The sequence below is a fragment of the Dromaius novaehollandiae genome, chromosome 8, assembly GCF_036370855.1.
Source record: "Dromaius novaehollandiae isolate bDroNov1 chromosome 8, bDroNov1.hap1, whole genome shotgun sequence".
Taxonomy (NCBI): domain Eukaryota; kingdom Metazoa; phylum Chordata; class Aves; order Casuariiformes; family Dromaiidae; genus Dromaius; species Dromaius novaehollandiae.
In genome coordinates this window covers 31,882,476-31,903,740 of record NC_088105.1, presented here as the reverse complement: position 1 = coordinate 31,903,740, position 21,265 = coordinate 31,882,476, and the positions used below count along the sequence as shown (strand labels likewise).

The window sequence follows — 21,265 nt, the reverse complement described above, 5'->3', positions numbered from 1 at the left end:
CTGTGAGTCGGACAGGCCTGACTCTTCTGCTATGGACTTGAGGCGTCATTTGGGACATCCTTTTGCTTCCCCACCTCAGTTTTCCCATGTACAAAAATAAATGGGGAAAGCAACATCCTCAACCATGTTACATGAAGGTTGTGAGCATGGGTTAGTTCACATCAGTGAAGTGTTTTGGGCACGGCAAGGCATTACAGATGTGCAACATTTTCTAGGTTTGCTGTACTCTTTGCACTTTCCAGGTCAGTGAAGAACCCGCGGAAGCAGAACGTTGCGCTGAAGGTTATTTCACTGATAGAAATGGTAGGGGTTTGTGCCCAGGAGGGGGTTGATGTTTAACTATGCCTTTGCTTACATAGTTGTTTCTGGGCTGAGACAGAGGCTGTCAAAGCAGTAAGAGTCATTTCTCTTGGCAAGTTGGGCAGCATCAGAAAGATCTGGAGGGGGAAAAAAATATGTATTTTCCCATATCCTTTTAAATTCACATTGTACAGAAAGTTAACAATCCGTTGGCTCACTTGACACCCAGTTAAGTCTTTCCCACCATACAGGACTGAGCTGTGTCATCAGTGATAGAAGCTGATGAAGAAGAGCTGAAACGTTACACAGGGCAGTACAGGAACCCTTGGGCTAAGTGGCTGAAACAGGTCAGCTGGAAGCAAGAAAGGCCATTTTGCATTGGGGGGGGGGGGGGGGGGGCAGAAGCTGGCCCAGGAAATTTCTTTGCCCAAACCTTGTGCATTTCTGGGGACTCTGAGTGACACAGAGCTGGGATTGGAGGTGCACTGGGGACCAGCCCCTGTATCTAGCATTTGCCCTGAGACAGTCCAGGGTCTGTCTTGGCTAAAGCTCTCATTGCAACAGAACTTTTGGGAACAGCTGAAAGTTGTGTGAGCCACCATGGTGTTGGGGGGTGAGGGAGTGAAAAGGCTTCCTACAGTGGATGCCCAGATCTGGAACGTCCCTGGTGCTGGACCAACTTTGCCTCAATGCTAAAGCATTTCTTGAGAGCTGGATTCCTGGGATCAGGGATGTGATCAGCTCAGAGCTGGCTTCCCAAATCCATGAGGACAGTGGTCTCTTTCTCAGAAGACTCACCTTTTTTCCCCAAACACCTCTTCTTCCCCTTAGCCTAGCTTTGAGTCCACATAAAGTTCTCCACTGGGACCTCAGCTCATCTGCTTCTGTGTAGCTGTTCTCATCCAAGGGAAGGACTCTTTAACTTCCTGGGGTCCCTGTGCAAGGGAGAAGTGCCTCATCAGCCCAAAGGCCTACTCAGAGGGTGTAAAAAGGGATTTGTGTTCCCTCAGGGAGGATTCAAACCTCATTCCCCTCCAGATATTTCCCATTGCCTGTATCCCTGTTGCAGGCTGTGGAAGGAGCCGAGAGGCTGCCTGTGGCCCTGTAGTGTGTGGCTTTGCCATGGCAGGAGAAGCTGTGCCTTCAGTTCATGAAGGAGGCAGAGATGCTCACCCATCAATAAGAAAAAGGACTCCTTCAACAAGGTTGGCCACCAGGAAATGCAGCGGTGCCTGCTGATAAAACCTCCCTTTGAAATGCTGAATCTGTTCAGCTGGCTCTGTCTCCATTAAACATTTACTGAGTGTCTAAAGGGCAGGATCAGAGCACAGGATCTAGCGTGCAAGTGGATGTGGGAAGCCAATGCCCTGATTACCCCTTCCTGGGAGGCAAAGAACTCCCTCATCTGCTCAGCCTGTTGCAGAGGTTACATCGCCATTATACTCAGACACCCAGAGCCCTCCTCTGGCTCAGGAAGCTCTTGCACAGATCCCTGGAGGCTGGGAGAGAATTTGGGTGTCATTGCATGCTGACTCTGTTCATGTGCCCCTTCCCAAGGCATCTGCTGTAGCTGGTGCCGTGGGGCAGGAGCTGGAGCTAGATCGGCTGCTGGTCTGTCCCCAGGTGACTAGTCTTGTAAAACCAACAGTGGTTATCTGAGGATGCATCTGCTGAGACAAGGACTCCACTAAAAGGGAGCACAGTAAGAACGTAACTAGGTAATTGCTGTCATCTTCAGACTGTTTCTTAGAGGATGCCAAAGTCAGTTTTGTCCAGAGTCCTTCATGAATTTCACCAGTTAAAAACAAATAGAACGTTTGCTACTGTCACCAATTTTAAGGGCAAACAACAATGAACTTGTCTAATAGTTTAGGATGGACCTGACAATGAATGAAAAAGCAAGCATTAAAGGACTTTCTAGCCTTCATGAGGGAAGGCTCTTTATCTTTCTTTCTGTATCCAGTTCCACCCTCTGTTGGACTGCAATTGGGTTCTGGGATTCTGTCATGACCCTTCTGAGTAGTGGGTCATGAACTCTGGGTGGGTACCCACTGTCCAAGACAGGTAGAGAGGATCACAGATAGACCACAGCCTTTGGCTTGAGGCTGATGTCAGCTAGGTTGTTGCAAGAATTGTCTGCTTCTTGCTGGAGGGACGTCAGCCAGCAGACTTCTCTGCGTCTACTGGGCATGGTTTCCTTCTGGGCTGCAACCCTGTGGGATTTTTCACTCCTAAAGTGGTATCAGCACACTCTGTAATGGGGTGGACCCAGCCTCTCCCCATGGTGCATGCAGACATTGTGGCAGTGCTGAATCTTACAGGCAGGCTGAAATGGGAGCAGCACAGGCTAAGGAGTTTGGGAGTTGACAGGCACCCAACATATACATGTCCTCTTGGCATACCATCACCATCACTGTGCAGGGAAATCTTGTGATTTCAAGCTGGATTTTCCCCATTTCCCATTGTCCTTTTAGGTTGCCCAGGAAGCAAGAGAGAAGCTATTTCCTTGCTGCTTCTCTTCAGCTATCCCACAGCCATTCCCTCCCAGAGGTGATCTTACCACGGTCCAGAAAGTCAGTATGAGACTGACATGCCCCAGAAGTTCACTGGCTGTGCAAATTTCACCTTCTCCACTTCCCAGTCAATCATTGTCCTCTGCACGCCTCACTGAAGGCAGCTCCACAGGGATTGGCATTGGACTTTCAAACCACATTCTCAGCTGAGATAGTGGTGGTGGGAAAAGGGACAGGTTTGGGGAGGCAGTTAAGCTGTCCTGCCTCTGTCTTGCTTTTCTTCCTCGCTCCATCCCCAGAGACCAGAGGCCTGCATTACAATGCAACAACAGCTCAGACAGCTCCTGCCAGATGGGGAGATGGGTCCTTCTGCTGCCCTCGCCCTGCTCTGCAGCTCGGCTGCAGCTGTGGCAGTCTGGAAATGGCTGGGCAAACGGCAGATCCAAGAGAAAATGGAAGAGGCTCGGAGGACCCGGGATCAGGGTGTGAAAAAAATGGAAAAGGCTGTTCAGCAGTTCAGAGAACAGGTAACGTGCCCCTTGGGTGGGGGGGTCTGAGTCACATTGGGGTGGTCTGCTGATGTTGTTCTCCATCTCCTCCTTCTAGCTCACTCTTCTATAGCTTTTATTACAAGGAGCCCAGAGGAGATGTGCCAGCAGCCTTCAAGAGGAAAGGCTGCATTGGGAGGAAGGGACATCACTGCTCTCCTCGAGCTGGATGCAATACAGTAGGAGTCTGTAGCCAGGGACATGTGAATTACGCACTGGGAAGAGGTTTTGGACAACACAGGTGATGAAGTGCTGGACCTTCAATGATCCAAATTCAAGTTCTTTAGGGACCTAGAAATGTCTCTTGCCTCCATGGGTACAAGAAAGAAAGAAATTTCTCTTCCTAACTCTGAGTTTATTCATCTGTCCATACCCTTCCCCTATATCTTTGGCTCTAAAACCTGGCTTCTTGATGACTCTTAGAGAGTCTTCAAAAGAGTTTTTACAAGGGATCCTAGCAAGGGAGACCTTCCAGCCCAGCAGGCTGCCCAGAAGATGCTTGGCCTGACTTAAAAGTAACAAAGCACAGGCATTTGGTGTCCTCTGGGAGCAACCGGGACACAGGAGGGGTGAATAAGGCAGGCACCCAACCAGCACGGATGTGGTCACAAATTCCTACTGTGATGCTGATTGTTAACCCCCTTTCCTCCCTGCTCCGTTCTCTTCTGAGTATGTCCTGGTTAAACCATCACATGTTTACACAGGTAATCTACCTGCACATAAAGCATACCAGCTAAAGTGATATATACCTTTATGACCCCTAAATTTTTTTTCTTTTGAATATAACACGAAACCTTAAAAAGAGTTGGCAGCACTGAGAACTGCCAGGCTTATTCATCTGCGTAGTCTTTACCCACCTGTGAGCCTCTACAGGCTTCTTTGTAGTTTGCCAGAGCTGGGTCATTAGATGTTTAGGCCAGACTGGGCTGACTCCAGGGCTGACAGCACAGTGCCTGTACCCACATGGAGGAATGAAGGGCCAACCTGAGACTTGTGTCCAAGGAATTCATTACCAGCTCATTAGCACTGGTGTTTGCACAGCTGAGATTACCTTTCAGTCATGGGTGAGTGAGACAGTGCGTGGAGGAAGGCTCGGAAGTGATGCATTGCCTTATCCCTTGCTGCAGTGGATGTGTGAAGTTTTTCTATGCAGTCAGAGACAGCTGGGCTGCTGTGATTTACACCGTGTTCATGTCATCCACAAGGCCTGTAGAACAGCTCAAACTTGGGCTAAAACAGCCAGAGTCTGCCTTTCCAGAAAGCTCAGTTGATAACATTGACAAAACCTAAAGGTCTAATCCTCTCTGAGCCAAGGCACAGGCCCGTGCCTCAAGTACCCAGAGATGCTGTTCTGGCATCCCCTTCTTCTTCCCCTTGCAGATCTCCCATGTCCAGACTCGTGCTATCCTGTCCTTGCCCCTGGTAGAGCTCGCCGGGAGACTACGGGAAGGGTCTCTGTCCCCTGAGACAGTCCTCTACACCTACGTAGAGAAGGTGAGAATACATCCATAGCATGACGAGCAAATCACTTACATTTCCCACACCATGGTGTGTGGGTTGACGGTTGAGGAGACTTGCTGGAGCTATTGATTATGGCAAGTCTTTGATATAGCAGATATCAGAAGAAAGATATGAAAGGGAAGGGATCTCTCTGTCTTCTCAGTCAGACCCCTCACTGGACAGCCCTTTTGAAGGGTTTGAGCTGGGATACTCTAGGGAGGGCTTATCTTTCATCCTGAGCCACTAGTCCTTGCTTTACAGATCCAGGTAGCTACTGAATGCACCTATGTAATTACATTGTTCTTAACTAACACATCATTCTCAATGTGTCCGGACAAAGGCCCTGGAAGTGACCCAGCTGACAAACTGCGTGCGACATTTTATCCCAGAGTGTGAAGAGCAACTCCAGGAAGTACAGCAGCGAAAGGAGAAAGGGCTGCTCTACGGCATTCCCATCAGCATCAAGGATCACATTGGCCACAAGGTGCTTCCCTTTGTGCCCATGAAGCATCCCACAGAGTTAGGCTCGAAGTTAGATGGGCTGTGAGGTAAGGGGAACATAAGAGAACGGAGAAGGGGCCTAATCCCCTCCTGCATACACCAAAGAAAACCTTGCTGGTCTAAGGCTGTGGCCCCTACATCTCCTTGCAGCTGCAGCCCTAGCAGCTAAAGAGCTGCTGACCCTTCCATGGAGATGCGCATTGTCACCGCATCAGCAGTGCTGCTCTTCTGAGCGCTTTCGCTTTGAACGGAAAAAGCCAGCTAAGCCAGAGCCGTTTAAAGAGCAGATCTTTGCTAACCCTGCTCATGCTGGCGGAAGCAGGCTAGGGAGCCATCACGTGAGCAGTCTGGCTGCCAGAAGAGGATGTGCGTCCAAAGCCTGAATGCAAGAAGTCCTGAGCAAGAGAACCCAACTGCATCAGCAAGTCTGTCCTAGGGCCTCCATCAGCCAAAACCATGGGGTGAATAGTTATACACCCAAGACAGCCTCTCTTCTGATACATGGGACGTTATAGGCTGGGACATACGGTCTTTGGGCCATAACTCAAGAGTTATGCTTTGAGGTTTGCAGCACCAGGTATAACAACAGGGCTCAGCTTCTGGAAACTTGCTAGCAGCAGGAACTCTTAACCTTGAAACCCTGCTACACTGCAGCCTGGCCACTAAACCCCTTAGCAATAAGCCTGTGTTCAGAGCAGATGGACTAGTGACCCTGTCACAGGGAGAAGTCCTGATGAGGACTGGCCTTGAAGACCAGAGACTCCTGAGCTGAACTTGTTGGGCTGTCTGCTCCATGTTGAGTTACCAACACAGCTAAGGGTGCTCAAGCCCAAAGCAAGCCCCAGACACCAAGGATAACTGAGAAAGGAGTACACTGTTTGCCTAGTTTTATACTACCTCCCTGAACATGCACTACTGGCTACCCCTGGAGAGCAGGATACTGGGTTTGATCCTGAGACAGTGGGCGAAGGAAGAGCACCTGTGGAGTTGCATCTGGGATGTGGGAGAGAAATTGCATGAAAAGGAGCAAGGATTAGGATTAGGAGAAGCCTTAACCCTGCAAGCAAGTGCTTGGCAGCCCTTTGCTGCTACAGGCATCACTGGGACCAGGAGTCCTTGGCCCCTTGTGCAAGGGCATATGCAGTAGGGAGCAGATCAGTACCCCAAACATGGACACCAGATTTGCCTTCCCAAACCGCAGGCTGAAACTGCAGAGGAAATGCACTGACCCTCTCCGCTGTCATTTCTCCTCTTCGCAGGGACATCTGTCGACCTGCGGGCTTGTGCAGTTCTTGAACGCCCCAGTGCAAGAGGACAGCGTCCTAGTCAAGGTTTTGAAGAAACAAGGGGCCATCCCATTTGCACTTACCAACGTGTCACAGTCCCTCTTCTGGTAGTACCTCATTAAAAAGCTCTCCTCTAGCTGTGCTCCTGAAGCTAAAACCCAGCCCAAGGGTCAGGGTTTTAGCTCTGCACTCCCTGTGTGTTTCTTGAGATGTTGCCTGGCCAATTTCCCCTCCCTATCAGCTGCCAGCAATCCCAGTTCAGCTGAAAATAGCTTTTATATAAGATGTAGGGGAAAAGACATACAATGAAAGAAATCAAGTGCACTCATGTATGGGAGGGAGAACTGGGGTATGTGTTTTCTTCACCACACCCCACAGTAGACAGCTTGAATACAGCGCTGAGACTTGGAGGCCCCAGTTCGATTCCCTGCCCACACACCATGATCTGTGACCTCAGCCTGTGCCTCAGTTCCCAACTCTTTCTGATGAGAATGAGCCATGTCCCTAAGGGATTACAAGGTGGAAGGGGTTGGCTGTGCCACACAGGTTCACAGTAAGGGACAGTCAGCAAAGTCAAGGCATTAGGCTGCTCCTGACGGTCTGCTTGTTGGTTTTTTCTCCCAGCTATGACTGCAGCAATGCCATCTTTGGCCAGACACTGAATCCTCTCAACCACAAGAAGAGCCCTGGAGGCTCTTCTGGAGGAGAGGGAGCTCTGATTGCAGGGGGAGGCTCCATCCTGGGCATTGGGTCGGACATTGGCGGCAGCATCCGCCTGCCATCCAGCTTCTGTGGGCTGTGTGGGCTCAAACCCACGAGCGACAGGCTCAGGTAGGTGCTGGGGTCTGTCCTTCCTGCTCTGCAAGGAACCTGCAAACCCATCCTCCTTACTTGCAGTACACATAGCCCCTCTGAGCTCACACGTACCTTGTCCTACACGCACTGCAATCAGGGACAAACTGGGGCTGGTTCAGCAAACTGATGCATCAGCAAACAGCTGCCCAGTCACACAGAATGGCATTTCCCTGGTGAGGGAATAGGAATTCAGACTGAAGACCCCACTGCCCAGTCAGACCTCCTGGGAATAGCTCACTATTACTGAAATTACAGTATACTTTTTTTTTGCTCCCTCCCAGCTTGTCTGGAGCAAGTGGCCCAATCAACGGGATCCTGTCGGGTATGTGAATTTAGAATTGTTGCTCTCTATGTGCTGCGAAGAGCAGGAAGGGTGGAAGGAGGGAGAGGCCAGGTTTGCCTGTGTCTGGACACTTCATAGGCCAGCATAAGGCTTTGGCCTGAGTTCAGTATACCCAGTTGTAGACTGCCACAGCTCCTTAGGGTCACCTTGGTGAAGCTATGTCATCTCTAAGGCCTACTGGCCCACTGTAGAAGCACAAAGGTTGTATTCTCTGTCTCTACTTTGTTTAATCTATCTGTCTTCAATTCGAGGATCAGCTCTTTATACGCCTGTGCACATAAAGCGGAGGATGACAACATCCTATTTTAGTGGGGATGTTCAGACCTTCCTTAAGTACAACTGAAGGATTGGTGATTCTTACAGCATTTACTTTTGCAGAGGCAGTCCAGATAGATGGGCTGGCAGAGGCAAACAGTGGTACCCCTGCAGCCACCTTGAGCTTACCTATTCCCACAGCACAGGCACCTTGAGCAAAATCTAACAAAGACCCAAGGAAGGTCTGAGATGGCCAAGACCTGTCAGAAGGCTCTCTGGAACATCCCACGTCATTGTCTGACCATCCCTTGCAGCCAGGTTGGCTGCACGGAGGAGGAGCCCAGTGTTTGGTACACTCACTTGCTTAAAGTGGACTTTTGTTCTCCTCCCCCTCCAGTTCCCTGTGCACTGGGGCCGATGGCAAGGGATGTGGACAGCCTGGCCCTGTGCATGAAAGCATTGCTCTGCGAGGAAATGTTCCAGCTCGACCCCACTGTGCCCCCCATCCCCTTCAATGAGGAGGTGAGTCCTTAGTGAAAGAGCCCTGTCCTCTTGAGGGTGTTTTCACGTCAAAATATGAAAAGATTGCTGTTTATTTCATGCTCTTCAGGGGCAATTCACGAGAAGTCTGAGGTGGAATTTGCCACTGTGGAGTTACAAAGCCAGTAAAAAACACCAGGGTATGGGACAGATGAAGAGAGGGAGGGTCCTGTGTCCAGCCAGCTCCAAGCATCCCACAGGACACCAGTGAAAAAGTACCTGCTCAATATACCTATTTTTTAAGGGTCTATGAATCCTTACAGTATAGGTTTCCAGCAATGTTGTCAATTTTCTTTGAAGGCACAAGTCATAATGGTTAGAAAAAGAACCGTTAAGAAAAAAGTAGTTACTCTTTCTGCCTCTCAGTTGGTGTATGGGTTATTGGATTGAGAGACCCCAGCAAAGGGTGGTGAAGGAAGAGAACATGAGGAGCAAAAAAAAAATGGCCATTTTTAAGTGAAGATGGGACAGGCTGGGTAACTCCCGCAGCAAATCTTCTCCTGACTGAGGATGCTTCCTCTCCCTCTGTGCAGATGAACTTCAGGTTTTTCCAACTCCTTCCTCTGTAGCAATGGCTGAAACAGCTGGTCTTGAGCAGCTGTGCTTTATCTGAAGGGAGAGATGAAGAAGAGGCTGGAGACAAAGGGGGGCATTAGACATTTGGAAAGGGTAACTTGTGAAAACCATAAGCAGTAGCTCTTTAACATCTGGACCTTTTATCCCCTTCTGCAGTGGGCTTCAGGATGGGGGCAGACCTACTCCCAGTAAAGTTGGGAGACTTTAACTGGTGGCTCCTTTCCTTCAGGTGTATGCAAGCTGTGCTCCCCTCCGGATTGGGTACTACGACACAGATGGCTACTTCCCACTTCCTCCTTGCATGAGGCGGGCAGTGCACGAAACCAGGGATGCTCTGCGGGCAGCCGGGCATGAGGTGAGCTTGACCTCACCAAACTCTTCTCCCCAGGGTGCCTCAAGCTTTGCTTCTCTGCTGCACTCTTCAGAGAGTAGATATAATCCCCAAACCCATCTGACAATGGACTAGCCAAGGATAACAGGGTGGGAAAAATAATCTAAGGTAACAGATTCTGGTTAAAGTTACTACATCCATATGCACAATGCAGTCACACACTGTAGGCCAGCACATCACCTACTGGGTTTTTATAGCAGTGCCCTCTCATGGGGAAACAGCACAATAACTAGTAAATCCATCTCTGCTCTCCTTGCAGCTGTGATGCAGACCAGACAGCAATCTCTGTAAACATGCTGCATCTTGTCCCTGGAAGGCTGCCCTGGCCTTTTCTAGATCTGTCCTTCCCCACTAGGGCTTTGGGAGCCATTGTTCCCCTTTCTCCTCAATGTCCAGGGAGCCCTCTCCTGGACCACTGAGGGAAAAGGGCCATTGGCAGGAGTTGGAAAACACTTTCCCCTCAGTTTAGACCTACATGTAACAAGCGTGTTAATGCTACCTGATCTTTATAGCAAGGTGAGTCTGTGTTTGAGCAGGTGTTGAGTCTGCTGGGACACGGTGGAAACTAGTGCAGTCTCTGGCTCAGTGAGAGAATGGGAGGAGGAAACAGCTCTGGAAAGGTCTCAGAGCTGGGCTGAGCAGCCCTCAGGGAAGAAAAATCACACATAGGGCTCTCCACAGGCATGTGGAGCCCTGGGAAGCTGTTTTCTGCATTTGAAGTATTTCCACAGTCAGGCACTGGAAATTATTCACATCCTCAAGCTGCCACATAATCTTGTACTTTGGTGCAGTTGGTGCCATTTGCTCCACCTCGGATCCACTATGTCATGACTGAACTGTTTTTGAAGACATTTTTTGCTGATGGATGCCGTACTTTTTTGGATCTGTTGTAAGTAGGAAACCTCTGGCAGGAGTGCCATAAAACATCTCTAGCCCCATGCCCATGAGCACTATGCATGGGTAAAACTAGCTCATCTCTCTCATCCCGAACAGGAGAGACTCAGATTTCTGAGATAAGGCAAACGGTTTCTCTGCCATGATCCCCTCCTCCTCTTCTTTCTCAGTACAGGAAATATTGTAGATCCAGGCTTGAAACCACAGGTCAATTGCTACAAGATCCCAACGCTGGGGAAGAAGCTGCTGGCTCTGATTCTTAAACCTCTGGTGAGTCCCTGGCCTCAGGCTCAAAGCAGAGTGGTGTCAAGAAAGCTCTGTGATGCTTGAAAGCATGGTGGTACTGGGAGAAGCCTTTAACTGGAAACCCTGGGATTTCAGACCAAGGCAAACACTACCACTTTGGAAGGTCTTTTCTGGCATCTTGCTGGGATTTATCTAGTGCCAAAGGAAATAAGAAAAGGACCGGACAAGAGTTGTAAAAGACTAATGCAGAGCCAACAGCATGCAGTTCTTCAAACACTGAACCTAGCCATGCCCAGTCTCCTACTGATTCATGCAACTGGGAAACACTGCAACAGGCAGACTGGAGTTTGAAGCTCTATCCCTGCGTTTGAGGCCTCCCAAAGAGCTCATTTTCATGGGAATTCCTCATGGTTACTAACGGTTGATGCTCACTGTAGACCCTTCACCAGGTGAGCATCTTTTTGTAGGGTTTCTCTCCTCCATCCTGTTTTCTGTCTTTCTGCCCAATGGGGTTGTTCTCAACTAACAGGATCAATAAGGTAGCAGTGAATAGGAGACAACCACAGTGTCTGCAGAAGTCTTGTTTCTGTAGGATAACACAGTAAAGAATGTTTTATTTACCAAAAATAATAAAAGGTGACTTGTTTCATGTCAGTGCTTTCTTCTGTGAGAAGCAAATATTGGGCTGAAAGAAACAAATCAGGAATCAACAAGAAAGTCGGAAACAAACTAAAATGAGAGCTATGAGGAACGCTTTTAAGCAATTTCATTCACTATTAAAGCAGCATCCCCAGGGACAGAGACAGGCCATGACTGGAGGTCTCCCACAATGACACAAGTTGCTGCGCCCCACATCCCAACCCTAACAGGACTCTCTTGCCTTTTCAGTTTCCCCGTCTGGCTGACTATCTGAGTGCCTTGTGCGGAATGAGGTAAGACAGCACCTTCCTCAGTTGCCTGCTGGGAAATGGGGTGTCTGTGGAAATGAACTGTACCTTCCGCAATGGGTGCCCATAGTGGGGTGAGGGGCACTGGGTTCAAGACACACTCTGACCCACTCTCTGGAGAGACTGTCCCTCTGTCCTGGACTACACTTCAGCCTTTAGGAATACATCACCCCACGCCCCTAGTATTATAATGCCTTCCCACAGGTCTTCAAACATGCTCTAGGCTGCTGCAAGGTGAGAAGCAATAGACTATGCCCTGCATCTCCCGGGGCCAGGGCACAAAGTCAAGTTAACATGACAGCCAGGAAACTTGGGAGGCATTCCCTCTGGGAGAGGCTCCCCAAGGGAGGCTGGGGTGTCCCAGGAACCAGATGCATACCTGTCAGCAACGGCTTAGACCCATGGGGCCTGCCTTGGGTGGGGGAATGGAAAACAGCCTCTGATGGTCTCTGTCAGCCCCATTTTTGGTGATTCTCCACATCAGATTGCAGCCCCTCAGGGCCTGAGACAAGTTATGAAACACTTAAGAAATTCACTTTCAAAGCTAAAGCAGTTTTATGTAATGAAGGATTAAATGACATACCCATCACATCCCATTTTCATTATTCTCTACAAAGAGGAACTAGCAATAAAGATACCGATAAAGAATCCAGATACCCTCCAACACAAATGAATTTTCCCTCCAGCTCTCTCAAAGGCTGCAGCCTTCTTGTTCCTTCAAGATGCCAAAGATTTATCTATGTTTTACGACTACCTCAGGCAGCCTGATGCAAGCCCTTCCCTCTTGTAGCAAATCTGGGATTGACATGGGATTAAGGGATTTAGATGAGGTCATACAGTAAGCTTGCAGCAGAGCTGAGTACTCAACCCAGCCTCACAAGAAAAAACTTTCTTTCTACCTCTCCCAGACATTTGCCCAAATCCCAAAAGAAATTTTAGAGAAATTGGGACAGATGCACTGTTTTGAATAATTGCTAAAATCACAGAGGCTTATCAACTTGGAGGATAATTTAAGCAGTCTTCCCCTCCTTTTAAGGCTTAAAAATGTTACTGTGGTTTCATTTGCAGGTCAGTGAACAAGATGTGGAAGCATCAGCATCAAATAATGGTATGTTTTGAGGACTTTTCTCTCTGGCATCATGCTATGAGTTGAGGCTTTACAGCAAGCACCAGATTGGGGCTCATTATTTAAGAAAGGGGTTGTGCAATGGAGTGCTTGGAAAGAGAGATGGAGGGAAAGGCACAAACAAGAGATAAGACTGGGCTGCCCAATGCTCATGCCCAAATGCCCATACTCTGTGGTCCCAGCGTACAAAGGCTGCCTTGGGACTGGGGGAAGGCACAGGCTAATGCCTGCTGAAGAGGGTTCTTACCAATTCCCAATTCATTAGCCATGCAACCATGGTTTGTCCATGTGCTGCAGGGAAAGGCATTCGCACACAGGCTTTTAGTGCAGGTCCTCCTTTGGAGAAAAAAAGCAGTAAGAGACCACAAGAGCTGGGGCCATAGATGCTCAGTACGTAGCCTTTAGGGCTGGGACATTCGCTGACTCCCACATTCCCTGGTAGTCTTGTGATCCTGGAAAAGTTCCTCCATCATGCAGGCAAATGCTGTAACCAGCAGCTGCCTTTGCCCTGCCTCTTTCCCTCGCACACCGATCTGCCTGCTGCTGCCTCTCTCAGCCATGCGAGAGCCTGGTGCACAGCCCAAAGAAGCTGAGATGCTCCAGGTGTTCACATGCCCTCTATGTCATCTCTGCTCTCCTCCCCAAGGCGTACCGCACGGAGTTCATCGCCAGGTGGAGGGAACTCAGGCTGGACGTCATGCTTTGCCCTGTCCTGGGTCCAGCTTTCACTACGGGGTACCCTGGGAAACTCCTAAGTAAGTGAATCTGGGGCTTTCTCAGGAGGGGAAAAGACCACTGTGCTTGTGACTGGACAGAAACATCCAACTGTAGGCGCTACTGGGAAGCTTTACTGCCTACCTAAGCATTTTATGGGCATTACTGGCAAATGGAGACAAGCACACAGATGAAGTAATTTGGTGAGAGTTGGTTCGTGCAGTGGGACCTGGACTCACATACAACCAGCCCTTTGCGGTATCTCCACCCAGAAGCGGCTAGTTCTCAGGGGGCCTAAGGAACATGCTTGAGGTTTGAAAGAATACAGGTGGCTGTGGCTACCTGCAGTCTTTCTTTTGCTTCTCTCAGCTGCCATCTCCTCCACGATGTTGTACAATGTCTTGAACTTCCCTGCTGGGGTTGTACCTGTCAGCACAGTGACAGAAGCTGATGAAGAAGAGCTGAAGCTTTATCGAGGATACTGTGACGACCCCTGGGACAGGACACTAAAGCAGGTCTGTGGCACGGAAAGGGAAGGAGCAGAGGCTGCTAAGAGGGGTGTTCAGAGTAGAAGTCCCACTGAAATCAGGGGTTCCTAAATGCCTCCATCAATACAGGCACAGTGAGAAAAAGGGGGGGAAAAAAAAAAGAAAGAAAAGAAAGTCACCTCTACTTTATACATGCCTCACAAATCCCTTCTCTCCCAAGCCCCAAAGGTCATAAGTCAGTAAATATCATACAGGGACTGGGGGAGCACTCAAGGCCTGGGTTATAGTCTGCAACCAGGAAGAAGCCATGGAGCAAGGCTTCCTTGAGTAGGTCCTTCTGATAGCCACGGCCTGCAGCACTGCACTGTAATTTTCTCCTGCTCCATGACCTGTTCTGCCAGGTCCAGGCAGTCAGCAGAGCATGGACCAGGCACACAGATGCTAAAGGAAAAGGGATCTAGTAGTAAGACAGCTCAAAGCAGAGCTGACTAGGGGAGGGCTGACCTCACACACACTGCCCAAGACTTGGCAGCTATTTCCATCACGAGAACAGCAAGAGCCTTCTCTCTGCCCCAGTGTGCTTTAGAGAATAAGCCTGCCCCTGCTTGAACAACAGGGCTCAGCCTCCAACCTTTCTGCACTCCAGGACAAACCCTTGGGTCAGAAGGGATTAGCCATGTGGCTCAGCCAAGCTTCCAAAACATCTTGAAAGTCCGAGCTCCTGTGGGTAACAACTCACTGCTTGTGTCCCTGCTGCAGGCTGTGGAAGGAGCTGTGGGACTGCCTGTGGCCGTGCAGTGTGTGGCTTTGCCATGGCAGGAGGAGCTGTGCCTCCGGTTCATGAAGGAGGTGGAGACACTTAGCCGTGAGAAGACAGCAATATAACCTCTCCAGTCCTGCATCTGCAGAGCCAGAGACAGCCAAGACACGGATAGGAGAGTGCTCTGTGAATTCTCCTCACTTCTGATCTGAAATGCGTAAGTCACAGCAAGGAGGAAAGAAGAAAGGAACAACTATCAACATATCCTCTCCTTGCCAATAAGTACACAGCCTGGAAGGGACATAGTGGGTAGTTAGCTGTTAAAAGGATTGTAAATCTGCCTGATTTCCTTCATCTTTGCTGGGATGCTGCTGGATTTATCTCTAAACATCTCGGTGGCTGAGACAGAGACCAAGCAAGCATCAAAATAGCTTCTGCACAACATCATCATGCAAACTCTTCACACCACCAAATCCTTCTGCTAAAAAGAGCCCCTGACTTGGCTGCATTGCCTTCTTCCTTTGAAGAAAAATTCACACAATGCCTAAGGCTCCAGACTGACATTGCAGCTTCACAAATCATTCTTTAATCACATCCTGCTGCTCATTTGCATTTCTTTCCTCCTTTGCACCAGTAAACTGATCTGGCCAGTTCCTTCTACTGCATTAATGACTATGCAGTATTCCCTGACCCAGCACACTGTGCAGCCAGACTAATGCTCATGTTGGCCCAAGATGTGATGCACAGGGCAACGCCAGCTTACACTGCGTTCAAACAGCTGTAAATTATGAATTGCCAGCTTTGTGGAAGGATGGACATGGATGGGGGTTTCACCCTCATTTTCATCCATGTAGCATCTTGCAGAAGCACGGCAATGCGGAGAGAGGAAAGGATCCTTAAAGCTGAGTATTTTCTTCCTGGCACACTAGAGTAACTTCATACAGATGTGACTATGGGGTATTCCAACAGCATTGTAGGGGATGGTGTACTTGCATGAATACAGCCATTTCTGCCCAACCATATTTTGTTCACAAAAAATAAAAATGTAGATATTAAGCAAATCTTATCATAAACTCCAGTAATCTATCATTTACTACTCACTGATGGGTTCAATTACGTGAGTGCACAGGTATTGCTTACTCAAAGTCATAGCAACACCTTCCCACTGCACATGAAACAGCATCTAGCGTGTGTGGGCCTGTTCACACCCTCTCCCTCGATCGAAGCTATCCTGCCTATGAGAGACAGCAATAATCACTTGCCTTTCCACAGCATTGAGCTCTTTCCACCAGCATATCTCAAGCATCACAAGGACATTTCCACCTCCACAGCAGCAGCTTCCTTAAGAACCTCTTCTTCAAGGACCTCAGGCTGCTCTTTCTAAAAATGAGAAGAAGTGAGATAAGCAGAGAGAGTTGCCACTCAACTTTGCAGATAGTGAGATATGGGCCAGAAAATCTGGGATCCCCAGATGGTGTTTATGAACCTGCTCATTCAGGATCCAAACAGACAGCAGGGACAGAACAACATCCGCACAGGGCCATTTAGCCCATTCTAAGAGAGACAGGATGGATTGCTCTCCCTGGTAGAACCGCTCTCACTTTCCAAGATTAAACAGCTCAGTCTTAAACAAATAAACAAGTAGGAGACTCCATGGCAGGTCTTTCTCATTTATTCTCAATGTCTGCAGTAAAGAGCAGATTTCCTCTGGGACATTTTAAAAAGAAAAATAAATACAAAGCAGTTTTGCTTTCCCTGGAAACTTGGGGTATTTCACTATAGCCAGCAGTGGGGAAGCAAGATCGGTTCCACTCAACGTTCAAGATGGCCCAGGGAGGTACAGTGTGGAAACTGGAGCTGCCACAGAGCTAAGAGGTCTGTCATTCCCTCTACACTCGATGTAATTTGCAGAAATACATAGGTCCAAAGTTGGCTGTAAGGTGAGGAAGAACAAGCTCCCCCAGCCTGCAGTCTGAGGAGAAAGAAAACGTATCCTGGAAGAGTGCCCGGAAGTGGCTCAAGTCCTCGACACGGGTACTGATGTCATACTCGGTTTCTGCAATTTCTATCGCTCTCTCAATCACATATTCATTCTGCAGCTGAGAGAGAGAACACGTGGAATACACGACTTCTCCTCCTGGCTTGGTAGCAAGAATCCCAGCCCTACAGGTAAAATGAGCAAAACATACCATCATAAGAAGAGAACTGTAGTGGGACACCAGCATTTCTACCCTCTGAAATTAGGAGGCCAGCACTTAAATCCTAAGAGATTTGATCTCTGCAGACTCAGCAACCTCACAGTGTTAGTACAATTTCAGGACTGTTTTAGACCACAGCAACACGCATGAGACAAATGCTTAGATCGATAAAACATTAAAAATGGGAGAGTCACTACTGCAGAGCAGTTGAAAGGAATAATCTTACACTCACCTCCGAGTGAGTGAGATAAGGGTAAATACAGGGCAAGAGGTTCTTGCAGTTAAAGCACTGTGATGGGATTCTCTAAGCTCTGCTTCATTATTGCTACATTCCACAGTCAGCTAATTTAGCCTCCCTGGTGAAATGGGGGTAAAGAAGTTCCCACAGGCCCAATGTTACTGTGAGAAGATGGGGACAGCTCAGGAATCCTCCACGGCTGACTGCCAGGACCTGCGAGATCATCATATGAAAGGACATTGCTATACCCATTCTCTTTCTTAAATTCTCCTTATTACCTCCTTGTGGTTACTGCTGGAGGTAGGAAGGACATTTGGTCTGACTAAGCATGCTTTTACCTTCTGACATTCCTTGTGGTTTGGTATGTTTTGACTACTGCAGTTCCAGAAATTGCATGCATTTTCCACATTTGCCAATAGGAACCTTGTACAGGCACATGTAATGGGTTTCAGTGCTGGGCACGCACAGAGCTGCTATCATAAACACACAAGTGGCAACATAGCATAGCTTCAAGCTCACTCACACCAGCAGCTGCAATTGCAGCATTGGTAACATCTGACGCTCCTTGGATCTCCTTCTGTTGAAGATGTTGTTGTCCTCCTCCATGACAGAGTGCCTGTCAGTCGTGCAGGGCACATCCACAAGGACCTGCAGCAGCAGAGATCCTGCATCGATTCTGTGCCCAGTTCAAGCTCAGAGAATCTTCTGTCACAACCTTCTCTTTATGCAGCTCCTCCACCCTCACCATACACGCTAGCTAGATTAACGCAGCTCTCTGTACTTTGCCTAGCTCATCACACTGCCAGAGTGCAGGTATATACTTGCACTGAATTGTTATTTGTTTCACTGCTTCTGAGTCTCCAGGATGAGCAAACAGACACAGAAGAGCTGGATAATTTCACATTCCCACACATATCCTCATTTAAAGTTTCCACTCAGTGCATCTTGTTGATACTTGCTACTGTGCCAGTTACTATATAGATGCACATATGCACTGCCAAAGCTTAACCACCTCCTGGAGCAACAAAACTACCTCCCACAAGCAAACCAAACTGCTAAAGTGCAAGCACAGCTGGAACACCAACGCACCCCTGACTGACAGAGGTAGGAACCTGGGGCCAGGATATGGTTGAGAAGACAGACAGAACTATCTAAGCCTCAAATTTAACCCCTTGCATGTTATAAATTAGAAAGGGTGTTTTTAAGGGCTATTATACAAGTAGATATAGATACATCTTAGTATGTCCTTACTCCAGATCCTGCAGGAAGGAGGTGAGTATAGCTAGAAGAAACACTCTATACAGCTTAGCCTTAACTTTCTCTACATGTCAGACTACGGACAACTGGGCCTACCCAGTTACTCTGTAAGATAAGCTACTGTCTTCTGAAACAGGAGGAAACTGAACTCGATAGGCTTATCTTCACGTTTTTGGTCACCTACCTTATGGAAAGTTCCACCTTCCAGTTCCCCCCAGTTCCTTCCGTCCCATGAAGTGACACACACCGTTTCCCTGATTTGCTTGGGAACATAGCTATTGAGAATCTGGTGCAGCCTCTTTGTGCGAGAAATGGAGACATCATTGGCAGCCAGATGCCCTGAAGTAAGAGAGAGAAAATGGCACGCTGAGAAATTCACACTGAAAATACTAAATCTGACTCCTACCTCTTATAACCACAAAAGATTAATGGCCAGATGGGTGTTTCCTGGGGGACCAACATACATTGCAGACCAGAGGTTACCAAACTTCATAGGTGCAGTGAACACTGCAGGTACAAAAGCTGTATCAAAGTTATACATTGCCTTTCTCCCAAAGATGACAGAAAAAAAATCTTCTGGAGGGAGGGAGGGAAGAAGGATGCCTTTCCTCCCACCCCTGTTTCTGGACAGGTGCTGAGCCAGGAACTGCTTCATCACCAGAGTCACAACCCCATTCTGCTGAGATGAAACACTAACTTTGGAAAGATCCATGCTGAACTAACTCCCAGAGATTCATTCCTTATTGTCCTCAGTATAGCTCTCATCTTAATCCTGGGATAGGAAGCGTTACCAGAGCAAACTCTCTCATCACAGTTTTACATGGCAGTACCAGGCTGATGGGTGGGGAATAACCCCTTTACTTACCACAAAAGCCCGTCTGCAGGATAGCCAGAGTCTTGCCACCCGGAGCTGCACAGAGGTCAAGGACAAAGTCATCAGGTTGAACATTAAGCGCCAAAACTGGCAGAAGAGATGCTGCATCCATGAGATAATAGTTGAGGATCCCCAGGGTGTCTGGCCTGGTTTGTGGGGAAAAAAAAAAAAAAAAAAAAAAAAAAAGCACATGATTAAAAAAGAAAGCAAGTGAAAGTTAAGATGGGTACATACAAAAGAAGCTGATGTTAACACACATTCAAACCCTGAGACTGGCAATAATAATGTATGGTTTCTATGTATGGATGTTCAATGAAACAGTAGAAAAGTAGTGCTCTGGCTGAAGCACTTCTCACAACCAAGTAATAATGTCTTTTAAAAACACAGCTTTAATTCCTTAGCTAATTCAAGCATAAATGTGCCAGTATTACATGTATTTATTACTGGGGTGAAGAAAACAGAACAACGACCCTTCCTCAGTCCAAGGCTTTTGTTTTGTTGAAGTCTTACAACACTGGGAGGAGAACAGTACGTTTTGTTCCTATTCCCAGAATTCCTGCCATTTCTCTCATGAAATTGCTACAAAACAGGCTCTTCTAAGAAACCTAGACTTGCAAGACAAGCGTCCCTTTTCAAGGAGAAGTTTAGAAAAGGGGACTGTAAATGTTTGTGTGCAGCACAAGACCCCCAACTCTCCAGCTGGGGTGGCCACCCTACCGTGCAGGACGAAAGCGAGTGATGTCTCCTCTGGGGAAGGTGTAACACCTGATGTTGGAGGTGATGGGGGCAGAAAGCAGTGGCGGTGTCTCTGCCTGTTTCACAGCCCAGCGCTCACCAGGCGCTTCCCGGGACGCACTTCCTCTCCCTGCCTGTTCCACGGCTGAATCCTGCTGCAAACGTTGTGCCTTTTGGGCAGCTCCAGAAATAAAATCCACAGCATTCAACAGCTCCAGCTCCTGGGCGACCCGGTCGGCATCGGCGAAGCTGTTGACGAGGGCGCCGTACTTCTGCTCGCACAGAAGGCTCACCCGGACGGAAGGCCAGGCCTCCTTAAGCTGCAGGCCGTAGTTCATGTCGAAGCTCTGCAGAGCCAGTCGAGTGGAGGGGACGCGGGGGGCGGTGGCAGCCTTAAGGGAGAGGAGAGACGACACGAGGGATATCGCGACAAAGCTGCTCGATACCGCGGCGCTCCCCAGCCGCCGCGTTTTTCAGGGAGACTCAAGCCCTTGGCGCCGCGCTGCCGCAGTCCCCGCGGCCTGCGCAGCCCCTTCTGCCAGGGAGCGGGACCGCGCTCCCGGCGCCGCCGCCCGCCCGAGCGAGCAATGGGGCGAGGGCGCCGGGGGATGGGAAATGGCGGCCCACTGCCCGGCGTGAAATGGCGGCCCCGCCGCGAGCGCCCGGCCCGGCCGCCCCCGCTCACCCATTTCTTCTTGTAGCGGTAGCGGCGCGGCGCCGGGCCCAGCACTAGGCCCCTCCGCAGCAGCGTCACCGCCCGCCCGCCGCCGCCGAGCGCCGCCATGGCCCCGCACCGCCCCCGGGGCGGGGAGCGGGGCGGCGCCCGGCCGGGACACGGCCGCCCCCGGCGGCGGCCGCTGGGAGCAGGCGGCGGCGCGGCCTCCACAGACCGCGCTGCACGAGCCGCCCCTGGCTGCCCCCAAGCCAAGGAAAAGCCTTCTTTCAAAACCCCTGAGCCACAGGGGGAAGGGGAAAAAAAAAGACCTACCATTACATTTACTCCTAACTTGTTACACTTATCCTACAAAAGCTCCGTTTCAGTCCCTTAGGGATTAAATTAGGAATCCATTAGCTAAAGGATTATGGACTACTATGTTGATAAAACAACTACCAAGTTTTAAAAAGTGTTATTTTACTTTGATGACTTAAAAACAGCTGAGAAAGTGTTTGCTGCCCTGGG

The 21,265-nt window shown here is 49.1% G+C and overlaps 2 protein-coding genes across 6 annotated transcripts; one reads left to right on the top strand and one right to left on the bottom strand.

The window, feature by feature from the left end:
* The first annotated feature begins 2,980 nt into the window (after nucleotides 1-2,980).
* LOC112985371 (vitamin D3 hydroxylase-associated protein-like) lies at nucleotides 2,981-15,844 on the top strand. 2 transcript variants are annotated; one of them, XM_026103945.2, is made up of 15 exons: nucleotides 2,981-3,340; nucleotides 4,742-4,855; nucleotides 5,202-5,345; nucleotides 6,622-6,755; nucleotides 7,273-7,479; nucleotides 7,785-7,825; nucleotides 8,499-8,623; nucleotides 9,447-9,572; nucleotides 10,400-10,497; nucleotides 10,673-10,772; nucleotides 11,637-11,680; nucleotides 12,764-12,803; nucleotides 13,468-13,576; nucleotides 13,905-14,050; nucleotides 14,783-15,844. In XM_026103945.2, the coding sequence occupies exons 1-15, from the start codon at nucleotides 3,134-3,136 to the stop codon at nucleotides 14,906-14,908; spliced, it is 1,761 nt and encodes a 586-aa protein (XP_025959730.1). In that variant the 5' UTR covers nucleotides 2,981-3,133; the 3' UTR covers nucleotides 14,909-15,844. The 2 variants fall into 2 exon arrangements, with proteins under 2 accessions (XP_025959730.1, XP_025959740.1); XM_026103955.2 differs by lacking the exon at nucleotides 5,202-5,345 and having other exon boundaries at nucleotides 2,982-3,340.
* NSUN4 (NOP2/Sun RNA methyltransferase 4) lies at nucleotides 8,663-20,914 on the bottom strand. Of its 4 annotated transcripts, none has more exons than XM_064516162.1 (7): nucleotides 20,771-20,914; nucleotides 20,068-20,477; nucleotides 19,342-19,496; nucleotides 18,661-18,815; nucleotides 17,743-17,867; nucleotides 16,046-16,163; nucleotides 8,663-14,130 (listed from the first exon to the last, which is right to left on the bottom strand). In XM_064516162.1, the coding sequence occupies exons 1-6, from the start codon at nucleotides 20,867-20,869 to the stop codon at nucleotides 16,082-16,084; spliced, it is 1,026 nt and encodes a 341-aa protein (XP_064372232.1). In that variant the 5' UTR covers nucleotides 20,870-20,914; the 3' UTR covers nucleotides 8,663-14,130; nucleotides 16,046-16,081. The 4 variants fall into 4 exon arrangements, with proteins under 4 accessions (XP_064372232.1, XP_064372233.1, XP_064372231.1 ...); XM_064516163.1 differs by having other exon boundaries at nucleotides 8,663-9,250; XM_064516161.1 differs by having other exon boundaries at nucleotides 8,663-16,163.
* Nucleotides 20,915-21,265: the final 351 nt, after the last annotated feature.

Bases quoted from the DNA above. Each gene is read 5' to 3' on its own strand.
- NSUN4 (XM_026103967.2), bottom strand. From the start codon at position 20,869: ATGGCGGCGCTCGGCGGCGGCGGGCGGGCGGTGACGCTGCTGCGGAGG. The intron at 17,868-18,660 runs GTAGGTGACCAA...CTGCTGCTGCAG, and splicing joins AAGGTGGAACTTTCCATAAG to GTCCTTGTGGATGTGCCCTG. The intron at 16,947-17,742 runs GTGAGTGAGCTT...TTTTACCTGTAG, and splicing joins CTGCAATTGCAGCTGCTGGT to GGCTGGGATTCTTGCTACCA.
- LOC112985371 (XM_026103945.2), top strand. From the start codon at position 3,134: ATGCAACAACAGCTCAGACAGCTCCTGCCAGATGGGGAGATGGGTCCT. The intron at 8,624-9,446 runs GTGAGTCCTTAG...CCTTTCCTTCAG, and splicing joins CCATCCCCTTCAATGAGGAG to GTGTATGCAAGCTGTGCTCC. The intron at 9,573-10,399 runs GTGAGCTTGACC...ACTTTGGTGCAG, and splicing joins TGCGGGCAGCCGGGCATGAG to TTGGTGCCATTTGCTCCACC.